General features: G+C 35.2%; 1 protein-coding gene across 3 annotated transcripts in view; it reads right to left on the bottom strand.

Annotated features, from left to right (window-relative positions):
* The window catches only part of COL11A1 (collagen type XI alpha 1 chain), a 222,876-nt gene that overhangs the window by 58,525 nt on the left and 148,241 nt on the right, over positions 1 to 16,110 (bottom strand). For all 3 annotated transcript variants that reach the window (XM_068964279.1, XM_068964278.1, XM_068964281.1), the window contains 3 exons: positions 15,924 to 16,031; positions 15,435 to 15,524; positions 15,114 to 15,167 (listed from right to left, as the gene is read on the bottom strand). In XM_068964279.1, coding sequence (XP_068820380.1) covers positions 15,114 to 15,167; positions 15,435 to 15,524; positions 15,924 to 16,031 — 252 coding nt within the window. The remainder of the gene's footprint in view (positions 1 to 15,113; positions 15,168 to 15,434; positions 15,525 to 15,923; positions 16,032 to 16,110) is intronic.

The following is a 16,110-nucleotide window of genomic DNA, read 5'->3' as shown; positions in this document are numbered from 1 at the left end:
TTATTAAAGATGGAAAAAGAGATACTTAGGAATCACTTATTCAGCATTGACATTTTATAGTTGGTATAACATAAAAGTCACTTTCAGATAATTTTTAAATCTCAGAATAATACTCCCAAATGACCCACAGAGATGTTATGGGGAGAGAGGTGGGAGGGGGGTTCATGTTTGGGAACACATGTAAGAATTAAAGATTTTAAAATTAAATTAAAAAAAATTAATTAAAAAAAAAAAAAAGATTAAATTCTAGCCCCAATATTAAGCACAGATATTGAAGTTAAGAAATACTGATAGGAAGAAAAGTATTTCAAAATAATATACCTTAACATTTTACAGCCTTTTTCTTTTTCATTTGAGTGTTCCTAATTGTTCACAATGCTTTATAAGACATAAATGCAATGGTACCTTACTATATAATTTTCTCCCTGTATTATCATGAATTGGCAGGTTACACTAAGACTAGCATTTTCAAAATGATTTCTGTACTTCACCTTAAACTCACTCAATCACAATGTCTAAGTCTTAAAAATAAGTTCAGAAATTGTCATTGCATTAATGTACAAATATAATTTTTTACATAATAAAGTTTAATAATCACTATCCCAGAGCTTGGACTTTTTCCAAGAAAATAAGTCCTTAAATTTATCTTAGAGTCCTATAGGGATCATTTGGTTTTATTATGAATACTAGACAGATAATTCACATTTGAGTAGATATGTCCATTTGAATTTCAAAATAGATGCCATATGTTTTAATTTATTTTGCTTTAAGAATACCTAATATGTAAAATTTTAGAAAGTGTGGATTCTGCCTTCATGTTAATTATCTTATCAAAAAATTTAAAAAAGCATTATTTAAAGCAAAAATAAAAGAAATGCAAACATAGATCTACTAAGTCATATAAAGCTCAAAGTTAACCTTTTACCATCTTTAATTTTCAAATGAAAACTGAAATTTCATGCAAATTTCATTCAAATTCAAATGAAAGGTAACAAGAATAATGTCTTTGGATTAAATTCGAAGTTATAATTTATTCTTTTAATTCAGAATTGAACTAAATGTGAAATATTAGAAAATATGATTTTTAGCAGATTCCCTTAATAATTAAGAAGTTTAGATAATTTCATCATTTGAAAACTCAAATGATTTAAAAAGCTGGAAAATGCAGTACTTTCACATTTTTAACTAATATTATTCTGCCTATATAATCAGAAATAATTTTATTTTACAAATATGAATTACTGACTTTTTTCCTAATTTCTATTTTTATTAGCTAGGACACTAATTACGTATCAACATAAAAACAATGATAATGACAACAACTTGTGTTAACATAGTACTTTACAATTTAAAAGTCAGTTTAACATTTATTTGTCACTTTACTCCCAGAAAGATTCCATGGAGCTTTTGGTGTAGCTGTAGAATCTTCCGGACCCAGGAGTCAAACCGGGGTCTGCTTGCACTGCAGGCAGATTCTTTACCAACTGAACTATCAGGGAAGCCCAGGAATAGAATAGCAGTCTTAAAAGATGAAGAACATAAGAAGTTAAGTGTCCTTCCAGTAATCAGGGAACTAGTCAATAGCAACCCTGACCAAGGACTCTTCCCTGGGCTTTACTCCACAAAGCCACCCATTGCTTCTCAGAAATGAAGACATTAACAACTCTCAGGGGCTATCGAATTGGAATTTCTCTAAATGTAGCACCTATTCACTTTTATTGAACTATTCCTTGATTGCAGAGGATTACAAACTATTTCTGTCTTATACATCACCCTGCTTATTTAACTTATATGCAGAGTACAACATACGAAATGTCAGGCTGGATGAAGCACAAGCTGGAATCAAGATTTCTGGGAGAAATATTAATAACCTCAGATATGCAGATGACACCACCCTTATGGCAGAAACTGAAGAAGAACTAAAGAGCCTCTTGATGAAAGTGAAAGAGGAGAGTGAAAAAGTTGGCTTAAAATTTAACATTCATAAAACTAAGACTATGGCATCTGGTCCCATCACTTCATGTCAAATAGATGGGCAAACAATGGAAACATTGAGAGAATTTTAGGGGGGAGAGGCTCCAAAATTGCTGCAAATGGCAACTGTAGCCATGAAATTAAAAGACACTTGCTCCTTGGAAGAAAAGCTATGACCAACCTAGACAGCGTATTAAAAAGCAGAGACATTACTTTGCCAGCAAAGTTCTGTCTAGTCAAGCTCTGGTTGTTCCAATAGTCACGTATGGATGTGAGACTTGGACTGTAAAGAAAACTGAGCACCAAAGAATTGATGCTTTGAACTGTAGTGTTGGAGAAGACTCTTGAGAGTCCCCTGGACTGCAAGAAGATCCAACCAGTCCATTCTAAAGGAGATCAATCCTGAATATTCACTGGAAGGACCGATGCTGAAGCTGAATTTCCAATACTTTGGCCACCTGATGCGAAGAGCTGACTCACTGGAAAAGACACTCATATTGAATAAGATAGAAGGCAAAAGGAAAAGAGGGTGATAGAGGATGAGATGGTTAGATAGTATCACTGACACAATGGACATGAATTTGAGCAAACTCCACGAGAGAGTAAGGTACAGTGAAGCCTGGCATTCTGCAATCCTTGGGGTCAAAAAGAGTTAGATAAGACTTAGAAATTGAACAATAACAAATATACAGAAGTCTAAATAGTTTGAGTTGATGCATTTTTTGAGAACATATTTATCCTTTATCTTCTCAGAAAAATATTAATATAATCACACTCAATAAATTTTTTGTTTTACTTTACATTTTAAATTGTTACGTGAAAATTGTTTCTTTGTGAAAATTGTTTCTATGTGAAAATACTAAATCTCTCATTATCCCTCTAAGACGACGTGCCCATTTTTACATCTGACTTTTTGGTCCCATTTATCTTCTACCTTGGACAGTCCTTGGTCTTTTCCTGTACAGTTAAAATTCCAACCACTCTTTATGCTCAGGATGACAACCTCCTCTCTCCAAAGTTGTATTATTCTGAGAATTTAAATCATGAGACATCATTCTAAATATTCCTTACACAGTTACCATTGTATCCTAAGTTTTCTACTATTATTTTGTAAAGGCATTAATATAGCATTTGTAACTGAATTTTGTCCTGTAAATACTCATGATTTGATTTCAAAAGCTTAAAATAACAACTGCATGTATTACATAACTATAAATAATAATATACTTAAGAACATAATCATATGATTAGATATATGCACTGGTCTTTTATAAATTATGGATATGTTAAAAAATTTAATTCCTTGATAAATTCATGTGTAGTCAGTAGAAATTTATCAAATTTGCAGATGAATATCAATTGAATATATACTTTCCACAGAGGATGTGGTATATAATTGAGAAATATGTATTATCTTAACAGGACACATTATAATTGACACATGAAAATAACTCACAGCTTTTATTTAAGAAAAGAATGCTTGTTTATTTTGTAGTGAAGTATATTTAATATCCAAAAATAATCAAATAAATATTTTCACATATATCAAGCAGAGAAATAATGCTAATTTGAATCATTGATAATATGTATAGTTGGTAGATATAATATACTATCTTTATTGCAAACTTTACTATTTTAATTACTCCCTGAAGCATTCCTAATATTAAATTTCAGATTGCCATCTTGTTTGTGAAACCTGCAGTAAGATTAACAATAAAAACATTTTGCTTCCTTAATGTTAAAAAAAATTGCTTATAATCTTGTCACAGCTCATTAACTATGAAACAGTAGATTAAAACAAGAAGAGACATTTCCAATGAATATTTGTGCCCTAAAGTACAATTGCAATTTCCTTTCCCATTAGTTATTTCAAATCTACTATGTCTAGATATTTTTGATAACAGCATATTCTACAATGATTTTATATTACATATCTATAAATGGAAAAGTGAAAATCTCTGATGATACCTACTGATTAAACACATGCTATTACAAACTTATGAATCTTATTTAAATATTCCCAAGTCATCTTTTAAAAGAATAAGTCTTATGAATCCTTTAATCCCAGTTGAATCAGTTAAGAAAGTTCATTAAAAATGAAAATTTAAACCCACTATCAAAAAGAGAACCATTTACACATTTAACAAAAATATAGAGAGACTCTACTCTCTTGTGACTCAGATGGAATACAAAATGTATTATGGCAGGTATCAGCCCTTAAGAAACTCACACTGTAAATGCAATTTTTCCATTAAGTATAGACATTTATAGCTACAGAATTTATTGCATTGCTCTATAACTGGCTATAGTGAAGAACAGAGAGCTTTATATTTGTCAGATAAATGAACGATTACATCGAAGACGAATACTTTGAGTTTAAACATAGTTTAAATGGATCATGATAGTAGCACAAAGGTAACAGTTTTGCTTGTTTTTTATATTGATCTACAGCCCTTCAAGTTCTGACTGGCACACAGCAAGCCCTAAGTAAAGGTGTCAACTGTATATATGATCTTTTCCTTTTCAGCACTGAAACCACTAGTTTTCCCACCTTGAATAAACTGATTAAATTTTATTTGGCTCAATTTTCTCCCAATAAAATGGAAACAACAATAATTTGCCCTCTGTTTTTTTCTGCTATTAATGTATTGATACATCTAAAGTCTGTCTTAAACTTTGAATGCAACAGATGTCGGAGTACTGTACATGAACAGCTTTAATTCAAAAGTAGATATGCAATCTCAAATGACTGTAGAAGTGAAATTTTATAAAAGAGAAAAATAAGATAAAAATTGATATGCAGTATATCTAAGACCACATCGTTAAGGGCAGAATTTTTCCCACAAAATAGTATATTTAATCCTAATTTAACTTGTTGTTTATGTACTCAGCAATATAGCAGTGATACTGTCCCATCAAAACTGCTTAACTGGAGAGAAAAAGAGGCTACAAGCTGCAAAAATATTTCCTCAATTTAAATTGCAATGGATACAAGAGAAATTAAAAGCTTCCCAGGTGGCACTAGTGGCAACCAAGCCCCGGGCCAGTGCAGGACACTTAAGAGACGTGGGTTCCATCTTTGGGTGGGGAAGATCCCCTGGAGAAGGAATTGGCAACCCACTCCCCTATTTCTCCCATGGACAGAGGAGCTGACAGGCTCCACAGGGTCACAGAGCCAGACACAACTGAAGCGGCTTAGCACAGCAAAGCTGTGTAAGGAATTACAAAAATTATGATGGCCATGATATCATTAAGTATTCTGTTACTTTAATACTAAATAGCAAGCACTAACTCAAGATTGGACATTTGCCTATTTTTTAAAGATGGAAGAATTTACATTTTTCTAACCAGTGACCTTTATTTAAGTTTGTGTTAGCTTTATCGTCTTCTGAAGTCCTCTTCCCTAAACTTTGCAATGGTAATAAAATAAAAGTCAACAGCATCAGCTTATTTCCTTGGAGCAGTGAGAACAGTGATTATTTTTCTAAGTCTTCATACACAGGAGAACACCAGATAAATATTTTCTGTTATGTTCACTAGGTGTTTCATATTCTGAGGAGCATTTGTAAAGGAAAAAAGGTAATCACAGAAATCATCTCATCTATATTCAGTTAAAAGGCATCCCACTAGAGAGAAGAAAAAAAAAAAAACATAAATACAAGTTCTTAGGAACAGAGCTAGCTACACAAGTAAAAAGCAAAAAAAGAAAAAAGTCTAGCACTCTTTTTTTTTAAAGCCAAGTTAATCTTCATGGCAAAACTAGTTTGAAGTAATTCTCACTCTCCAGATTACATGTATTTGAGATCAGATAAGCTGATAATTGATGATTTTGAACTGCGGTGTTGGAGAAGACTCTTGAGAGTCCCTTGGGCTGCAAGGAGATCCAATCAGTCCATTCTGAAGAAAATCAGTCCTGAATATTCATTGGAATGACTGATGCTGAAGCTGAAACTCCAATACTTTGGCCACCTGATGCAAAGAACTGACTCATTGTATAAGACCCTGATGCTGGGAAAGATTTAAGGCAGGAGAAGGGGACAACAGAGGATGAGATGGTTGGATGGCATCACCGACTCAATGGACATGAGTTTGAGTAAACTCCGGGAGCTGGTGATGGACAGGGAAGCCTGGCGTGCTGCAGTCCATGGGGTAGCAAAGAGTTGGACATGACTGAGAGACTGAACCGAACTGACTGAAGCTGAAAATTCAGATAAAATATCAAGCATTACTAGAATTTAAAACATAAGTACTGAATGGCTAAGTGAAAGTCTTACAATGCCTCAGTCTTCAGTCACTGCTCCCACACCACCTCTCTACTTGATTAATCCTGCTTGCATGCGCCCTAAGGGCTAAGGATGCCAATATAGAAAGTGTACTTCATCTTTCGAAAGAATAACATGTGATCCATTTAGTAAGTGAAATCCTTCTAAAAACTTGTCTAGCTCCTTGTTTGAGGAATAAGTAAAGTGCCAGTAAAGAATAAGTTTCTCTGGAATAGGAGGTGGGGAAATAGTAGAATAGGAATTATGATAAGAAGGGCATATACAATTCTAAAGAAGAGACAATAAGAGGAAGAAATAATAGCACATAGAGAGAAAAAGAATCGTCAGAGGACAGTAATGAAATAGGAGTCACAGAAAAGAGACAAAGACTGATACATTGCACAGTTGTGAAATCTTGGATATTTACCTTCTAGCAGCTACATATCTGGCCCCTCTCATACACATTCTCCATATTAATTCCAACTTTTCTAAGGGGTAGGGGTGAGAGTGAGAAATGTGGTTGTAAGGATAAAGGGCTTTTAATACCATACTATTATATTTTTTAAAATTCTCCTCATTTTTAGAGAAATAAATGTTTGTAATGAGGGTTTTTTTTTTTTTTAAATTATTATTATTTTCATCTTCTGGCAATGCCACACAGCACATGGGATCTTAGTTCCCTGACCAGGGATCAAACTTGTGCCCCCAGCATTGGCAGATCAGAGTCTTATTCACTGGACCGTCAGGAAAGTCCTTGAGGGGATTTTTCTTATAAGAGAAAGAAAAATATGAGGGAGAGATTATTTAGGGAATACATTTTCCTTAACTTGTTATATGAAATATATCAGATCAAATGCAATCTGAGAGCTTGTTTGCATAATCTATTTGTATATACTGCATGTTAACATACATATAAAATGTTTATTCAGTCTGTGTTTAACAAATGAAAAAAGTGCTGTGCTGCCTTCTGCTCTTGCTGTTCAGCCTCTTGCTTCTTCCTGCCTTCTGTTTGAATCAAGATATCCATTTAGTCAGTAAACCCCTTGAGAGGAGAAAACATTCCCTCCTTTGATGGGCATCTGTTACCAGCTTTTGTGTATATCAGCAGGCATACAGAGAGCATTTGGTTTAGGCCAGACTTTAGAAGTCCAAAGGAACAGTATCCCATTGGGATAATTTTGTTTGGCTTGAGTGGGAGCACTAAAACCTGCTTCTCAATATGCATATATTCCTAGTAGCTAGACCTTCAGAGAGCTTTGATGATAAAATGCCAATTTTTTGCTAAGAAGACTAAAATAGTATTGAACACTTCAAGACTAAGTCAAACTCATAAAAAACTTGCTTTTCATAAATAAAACTGATTTTTATTTGTATTTTGAACTCTAACATAATTCCTTTAGGGAAAAACCATTGTTTTTACCTTCCTTTCTTTGTTCTTTTAATAGATTAATACATTGTTTTATTTATTTCACATCCATCTTCTTCAGTAAACCATAAGCTCTATGCAGGAAATGTCCATTTAATGAATCTGTAAAACTTCAGCTTAATAGATTGAATGGCATATTCATTATTTAATTACAGTTTTTCATAGGAAAGGACTTACAGCAGCTTACAAGGAAGACATAACTAAAAGATAATATAAATAAGAAATGTTAAAAAAAGAAATGTAGGTAAGAAAAATAAATAAGCAAGCAAATTTTTATTGGTAAAAAGCAGGACTATCAATATTAGTAATCTAAAAACTCATACTAGAGACCTAGTTTAGAGGCTATGCTTTTCCTAAATGTAGATTACGATCCATGGATGGTTAATGAAGTCAGTGTAACAGATCTTGACTAGTTAGAACTGGACATGGAACAACAGACTGGTTCCAAATAGGAAAAGGAGTGCATCAAGGCTGTATATTGTCACCCTGCTTATTTAATTTATATGCAGAGTACATCATGAGAAACGCTGGGCTGGAAGACACACAAGCTGGAATCAAGATTGCCGGGAGAAATATCAAGAACCTCAGATATGCAGATGACACCACCCTTATGGCAGAAAGTGAAGAGGAACTAAAAAGCCTCTTGATGAAAGTGAAAGAGGAGAGTGAAAAAGTTGGCTTAAAGCTCAACATTCAGAAAACAAAGATCATGGCAGCCGGTCCCATCACTTCATAGCAAATAGATGGGGAAACAGTGGAAACAGTGTCAGACTTTATTTTTTTGGGCTCCAAAATCACTGCAGATGGTGATTGCAGCCATGAAATTAAAAGACACTTACTCCTTGGAAGGGAAGTTATGACCAACCTAGATAGCATATTGAAAAACAGAGACATTACTTTGCCAACAAATGTCCATCTAGTCAAGGCTACGGTTTTTCCTGTGGTCATGTATGGATGTGAGAGTTGGACTGTGAAGAAAGCTGAGCACTGAAGAATTGATGCTTTTGAACTGTGGTGCTAGAGAAGACTTGCGAGTCCCTTGGACTACAAGGAGACAACCAGTCCATCCTAAAGGAAATCAGTCCTGGGTGTTCATTGGAAGGACTGATGCTGAGGTTGAAACTCCAATACTTTGGCCACCTCATGTGAAGAGTTGACTCACTGGAAAAGACCCTTATGCTGGGAGGGATTGAGGGCAGGAGGAGGAGGGGATGACAGAGGATGAGATGGCTGGATGGTATCACCGACTCAATGCATATGAGTTTGAGTGAACTCCAGGAGTTGGTGACGGTTAGGGAGGCCTGGTGTGCTGTGGTTCATGGGGTCGAAAAGCGTCAGACACAACTGAGTGACTGAACTGAACTGAACTGAGCATTTTGAAAAAGTAATTATAATAAGATGCAATATATAATAGTAAGGTACATTATATGTACTTTTTGTGTAGAATTGAATGCAAAAAGTTACAAAATAGTCATAAAGCAAGAAGTTATCTTCTCTACTGTGTTCCATATTTGAATTTCTTGTTTCTGTAAGCCATAAAAAAAAAGAAATTTAATTTTTGTAACAATTAAAAGAAAAAAGAGATTTCTTCAGAGAATACTCATAATAAGAGCCCTGCATAAAAGTGAATAGATGCTTTTATTTGATGTAACTCTACACATTATAGTTTGTCTAAATACAAGCCAATAGCATCATAGCTAGACCTATCAGAGTTCAGTGAATCCATTTCTGTAGGCTATCATAACAATGTGATACAAGTAGTATGGCCTATGTTTCCAAATGAATAGATTATGAATAAAAGAATAATGTAAAAAATTTATGAATGAATAGATATACACAAATATAGATGGATGACTATTAAATATATTTTGCTTTGTGTGGGTCTGAATATATTGAAAAGCTCTGATATTTCAATGTCACATTTTTTATCAACATTGCAAAATAGAGTGTACTATCTTTCTTGACAAAGAAGTCAGCTTTCCTTACTCATTGTTTTTACTATCAATTGCAACATCCATTGGATCATCAAAAAAGCAAGAAAGTTCCAGAAAAATATCTACTTCTGCTTTATTGACTACACCAAAGCCTTTAATTGTGTGGATCACAACAAACTCCGGAAAATTCTTAAAGAGATAGGAATACCAGACCACCTGACCTGCCTCCTGAGAAATTTGTATGCAGGTCAGGAAGCAAGAGTTAGAACTGTACATGGAACAACAAACTGGTTCCAAATTGGGAAAGGAGTATGTCAAGGCTGTATATTGTCACCATGCTTGTTTAACTTATATGCAGAGTACATCATGTGAAATACTGGGCTGGATGAAGCATAAGCTGAAATCAAGGCTGCTGGGAGAAATATCAATAACCTGAGATATGCAGATGACACCACCCTTATGGCAGAAAGCAAAGAACTAAAGAGCCTCTTGATGAAGGTGAAAGAGGAAAGTGAAAAAGTTGGCTTATAACTCAACATTCAGAAAACTAAGATCATGGCATTCAGTCCCATCAGTTCATGGCAAATAGATGGGGAAACAATGGAAGCAGTGGGATACTTTATTTTTTGGGGTTCCAAAATCACTGTAGATGGTGACTGCAGCCATCAAATTAAAAACACTTGCTCCTTGGAAGAAAAGCTATGACCAGTCTAGACAGCATATTAAAAGCTCTGTTTTTTCCAGTAGTCATGTAAGGATGTGAAAGTTGGGCTAGAAAGAAAGCTGAGAGCTGAAGAATTGATGCTTTGGAACTGTGGTATTGGAGAAGATTCTTGGGAGTCCCTTGGACTGCAAGGAGATCCAACCAGTCCATCCTAAAGGAAATCAGTCCTGAATATTCATTGGAAGGACTGATGCTGAAGCTGAAACTCCAATACTTTGGCTACCTGTTGCGAAGAACTAACTCATTGGAAAAGACCCTGATGCTGGGAAAGATTGAAGGCAGGAGGTGAAGGAGATAACAGAGGATGAGATGTCAGTATCACCAACTCGATGGACATGAGTTTGAGTAAGCTCTGGGAGTTGGTAATGGACAGGGAAGCCTGGTGTGCTGCAGTCCACGGGGTGGTAAAGAGTCAGACACGACTGAGTGACTGAACTAAGCAAGATGATACCATAAATCTTCTAAAAAAAATGAGAATTATCATTAACAAATTTTCTTAATAAATTATAGTTTTCATCTAGAGAATCAAACATTTTTGGTCTAAATCTTGGTAATTTGAAATAAAAAAATTCAAAATCAAACTTCACATGCATGTACTTGATTTAAATGGAATAAACTAAGGCTTGTTTAGCATTTGTTATGGAGTAGGAGTAGAATACCTGAGTAGGTAGCCATTTCTTTCTCCAGAGGATCTTCCCAACTGAGGGACTGAACCCACATCTCCTGCATTGGCAGGCAGATTTTTTACCATATGAGCCACCAGGAAAGTCCCTTCACTTCACTTTTATTTCATGGAGTAGGAACCTCATCATGGATCTCTCTACAATATTTTATAGAAATTAAAATAGCATAAAACATAATCAATGTGGATGATGTCTTTCCTTTTAGTGGTTCCTTTTCCAACTTTGAAGAAGAATTTTAACTTGTTGATGCCTATAGACTTGGATATGTTAATTTATTGTAAGAATAGATTTTAATTCCAAGTAAATAAACTCACAGTCAGCATTTGTAGAACATTTCTATCAGCAAAGTATAAAAGCGTTTTAAAATCTTTTGTTACTACTAAAAGGCTTTGAGCTTTTATATGAGAGTTTAGTGTTTGTCGTTGTTCCTGACCAGATGAAATTGACAAAGGCATCACTAAACTGTCACTCCCACAAGGACACAAGCTTGAAGTCATCATTCTGTTTTCATCTTCCTCACTATCCACATCCAGTCTTAGGAATAAATCCTACTAAAGTGTCTGCCTGCAATCCCTGGGTCAGGAAGATCCCCTGGAGAAGGAAATGGCAACCCACTCCAGTATTCTTGCCTGGGAAATCCCATGGACACAGGAGCCTCGTGGCCTACAGTCACGGAGTCACAAAAAGTTGGACATGACTGAGCGACTTCACTTTCTTTTCACTTTTTTCCTGCCTTCCTAGTGTTTGTTCCATCTGCACTGGTCACTGACTTCCTACTGCCTTATATTGGTTCACTCTTTTATCATGACATTGATCACTGAAATTTTATGCTCAACAAGTCCCTCTCCTCTTTGCTATATATATTATACACTAATGACAATTTTTCCCCTAAAACTTTGTTAATTTTTTTTACTCCAAAACACTTTATTGTAGTTTTCATAATCCACTTACTCGAAAAACTCCAGATCTTCAAATTACCTCGGTTTGGCATTTTAGAGCTTCAGTAATCACACGACATATATTTTTGCATTACATTATGGAAGTATGTAGCAGAGTACCTGCATCCTAGAAAGAATTCATCATGGTTTAGTCCTTCTCTAAGGTGCCCGCTTTGGTAAGACCAGATGTTCCCTAAACACCTTATTCCTTTCCTGATATCATTCTCTTGATCTTACATAGTTTTGTAATCTTCTATACTCTGTGAAGTCAAATTCAAGGACCACTTCCTGCCTGACACTTCTACTGATTTCTCTTCCCCTGCCCTTGAATAATTAATATTTGTTGTTTGTATATCATTAGGCATTTAATCACTGGCTGACTTATAGTGTTATTTAGTTTCAAGTCTCTTAAAGGTGTATATTCTGTGCAGCTTAATTGTACACTGGGAAGTATGTAGAAATCACCAAATAAACAATTGTTGATGCTAAATGAATAAATATTAGATCTTTTAAAAATCATATTTACTATGTTCTATCAAATGTAACCAGATAATCAATTTATATCCTGTTATATCTCTATCTCCTGGCCATATTATGTACCTCATAAATATATTAATTTCAACTGTCCAAAGAGCTGGGATAACATGTTTGCTTGGGTCCTAAAAATAACTTAAAACAAGTTAAATGTTGTACTCATGATTCAGGTTTCACAGATGCATCACCACTGATCTTAAAAATAATGAATCCATATTACAAAATAAAATTCACTTTAGAATCTAAAGTTCTTGGTAAATAGATTGCATTGCAATGAAAAATTTGAAGATTCTACCTATGCTCAAAGTGGCTTCCAGTTGGCTTAGTGATAAAGAATCCACCTGCCAATGCAGGAGTCACTGAAATGTGGTTTTGATCCCTGCATCTGGAAGATACTCTGGAGGAGAAAATGGCAACCCATTTCAGTATTCTTGCTGGGATAATCTCATGTACAGAGGAGCTTAGTGGGCTACAGTTCACAGGGTCGCAAAGAGTCAGACACAACTGAGCATGCATGTAAACATCTATGCTCAAGTTTAACCACTTCTGTCTTATTCAACTATTTTTCCTACTAGGGCTACCACCACTAACTTATCAGGGTATCTTAAAATGTTCTATATTTTTATGAATATTAAATATTATTTTTCTTTTTAAAAAATCTTTATCAGATATCCATACCACCATAATCATTGTACTATGACATTTGTATGATCTCAGATTAAATATGATGTTAATCAATCTGCCAAAGATTGTATTGTTATTTTCTTAGTATTATTTATGTTGTACACTTCTCTGGTGGCTCAGACGGTAAAGCGTCTGCCTGCAATGTGGGAGACCCAGGTTCGATCCCTGGGTCAGGAAGATCCCCTGGAGAAGGAAATGGCAACCCACTCCAGTCTTCTTGCCTGGGAAATCCCATGGACGCAGGAGCCTGGTGGCCTTCAGTCCACGGGGTTGCAAAGAGTTGGACACGACTGAGCGACTTCACTTTCACATGTTGTACACACTTAACTCCAATATCAGGATGTATGATAAATTTAAATAGGGAGATATGGAATGATTATATTGACAACACTGTGCTGTGAATGGAACCAAAATAATTCAAGGAACTTACAGTCTTAATGAAAGAGACAACCAAACATATTCCAATGCAATTTCTAAAATATAAATCATAACAAAGAAAACAAAGGGTGAAGAAATTTCTCTAATATATGAAATGGAGGCAAACTGTCCAAAGATGACCTTATGGAGATTTAATGTTTAAACTTGATCTCTATAGATGAGTAGGATTTTTTTTTTCAAATAGAAATAGGAAAAATGGCGTTTCTTGGAAGAAGAAAAGTATATTCTCAGCAAAGTGTAAAAATTGTGTTAGTATGATAAACAAGAAGTCCAATGCATTAAATCAGGTAGAATTAGAATGTAGGCTTTCAGGGAAATAAAATAGATGATAGTGATGGCGATCAAATTTTGATGAAACTTCTTGGTCATAATGAGGAGTTTGGTTTCCAAAGACAGTGTGGGACCATGACATATGTATAAGCAGAAAAACGGCACTGTTAAGGATGTGTATTCCCTGGTGGCTCAGACAGTAAAGAATCTGCCTTCAGTGCAGGAAGTCTGGGTTCAATCCTTGGGTTGGGAAGATCCCCTGTAGATGGGAATGGCTACCCACTTCAGTATTCTTGCCTGGAGAATTCCATGGACAAAGGAGCCTGGTAGGCTCTTGCCTAGAGTGTTCCATAGACAGAGGAGCCTGGCGGGTTATGTATGGTACATGGGGTCGCAAAGAGTCAAACATGACTAAGCAACTGACATTAAGCTATAATTCTAGAATCAGTGGGCAAAACCAACTGAAGAGAGTAAAAATGGAGTCAGGAGGTAGGTTAAGACACTATTAAGCAAGGCGAGAAAGGAAAGAGTCTGAACAAAGGTGATGGTAGTGGAAACAGAGAAAGGGGGACAAATTAAAGAAATATTTTGGAGGTGGAGCTAATATGACTTCCGTGTGTTATATAAGGAAGTTAAGAGGAGAGTTTAGGCAACTTTCAGCTTTTTAGATTGGTGAAATAAAAGGGAGAATGAGAAGAAACCACTAAAAATGATAGCTCGGCTATTGGTAACTTCACAAAGAATGAAGGTAAAATTATGGAAAAAAACAAAGGCTGTATTTAATGCTTTCTGGGGGATTGATACATATCCCAAGAAAATAAAAATCTAATATTTACTTATTTGCCAATTATTTCATAAGGTTACAATGACTAATGCAATCTAGATAACAAATAAAGTGGATACACGCCTTTCATATTTATGGGTTTTTTAAAAAAATAAACATTAATAAAATTCAAGTACTCAGAATCAGACAAATTATGATTTATTTTCTCAGGTATTTCAAGAGGCAAGATAGTTCCTTCCACCTCCTGACAGCAGTGGTAAAATAAATATTTTCAATCATCTAAGCACCTCTGTTTCTGCACTCATGAGAGCATGCAATTAGTAGAGACCAGACATTGACTGATTTGATTGACATATGTTTATTTTCTCTTCCACACACTGTGGGATCACAGCATGAGAGTAATGAAAGAAGTGCTGTAATTTGCAACTATGGATTGCATGGCTATTTTATAATCATACTTACTACTGGACCTGGTGGGCCCTGGGGACCTTCTCCTCCTTTCAGTCCAGGTGCACCCTGGGAAAAGTGAAAAGCAAAGAAAATGAATTGATACGAATTGAATATAAATAAGAGGTGAAGTATGACTGAAATAATGAGAATGTTAGGAAGTGATTCCAGACACAAATATATTAATCTATTGATCTATGTTTTTCCACAACATATGCTCACATATTTCCCTTTAATTACTCATGAATCTTTATTTAGTTGAGACCAAAATAATGCTTCTATAAAGCAATCTTATTTGCATGCTATTTACATGTTTCATTAATATGTTCATTATACCTGAGCTCCAGGAAGCCCTCTTTCACCTGGGAAACCATGTAGTCCTGCTGGTCCATCTTTTCCTGAGACACCTTGAGGACCTGGGTCACCCTAAGGAATATAATATACATCCATCATAGGAAGTAAACTTATATGCCCCCCAAAACAAAGCTAATTACCTCAAACCTAGTGTGAGTAAGGTTTGAATATTATTTAATGATGACAGTAGTGTGTGGAATGTCACATACATTAAAATGAACTAACCACTATCTACAGCTGAGTGTACATGAATGGGTGGTTTTATGGTCAATGAAGCTAAATGTTCTCATATTTTTGTTCAGTCATGACTTGAAGTACAATAACCTGAATATTTTACTAAGATATCTTTCTGACATTCATTTAAATACTACACCAACGTTTAGAGAATCTATAGGCAAGTAAAGAGAAGCTATAGTAGAAAGTAAATGGGTGATTTCAGCCAAGAAAATTCCAACAGCATGGTGTATATACCTTTGCACCTTCTTTTCCTGCAGCACCAGGAAGACCTTGCTCCCCAGGAGGGCCAGGAGGGCCAGGATGTCCACGTTCACCTATTGGACCAGTCTCACCAGTTGGTCCCTAAAGTAGATAAACAAATTTCATCAGATTGCTCTTTTATTTTTTGGCAAAGATAACAAATATCACTCCCTTTCACAAA

This window comes from Capricornis sumatraensis, chromosome 2 (genome assembly GCF_032405125.1).
Source record: "Capricornis sumatraensis isolate serow.1 chromosome 2, serow.2, whole genome shotgun sequence".
Classification (NCBI taxonomy): Eukaryota; Metazoa; Chordata; class Mammalia; order Artiodactyla; family Bovidae; genus Capricornis; species Capricornis sumatraensis.
The sequence above is the reverse complement of the archived record's forward strand: the minus strand, read 5'-3'. Positions and strand labels throughout refer to the sequence as shown.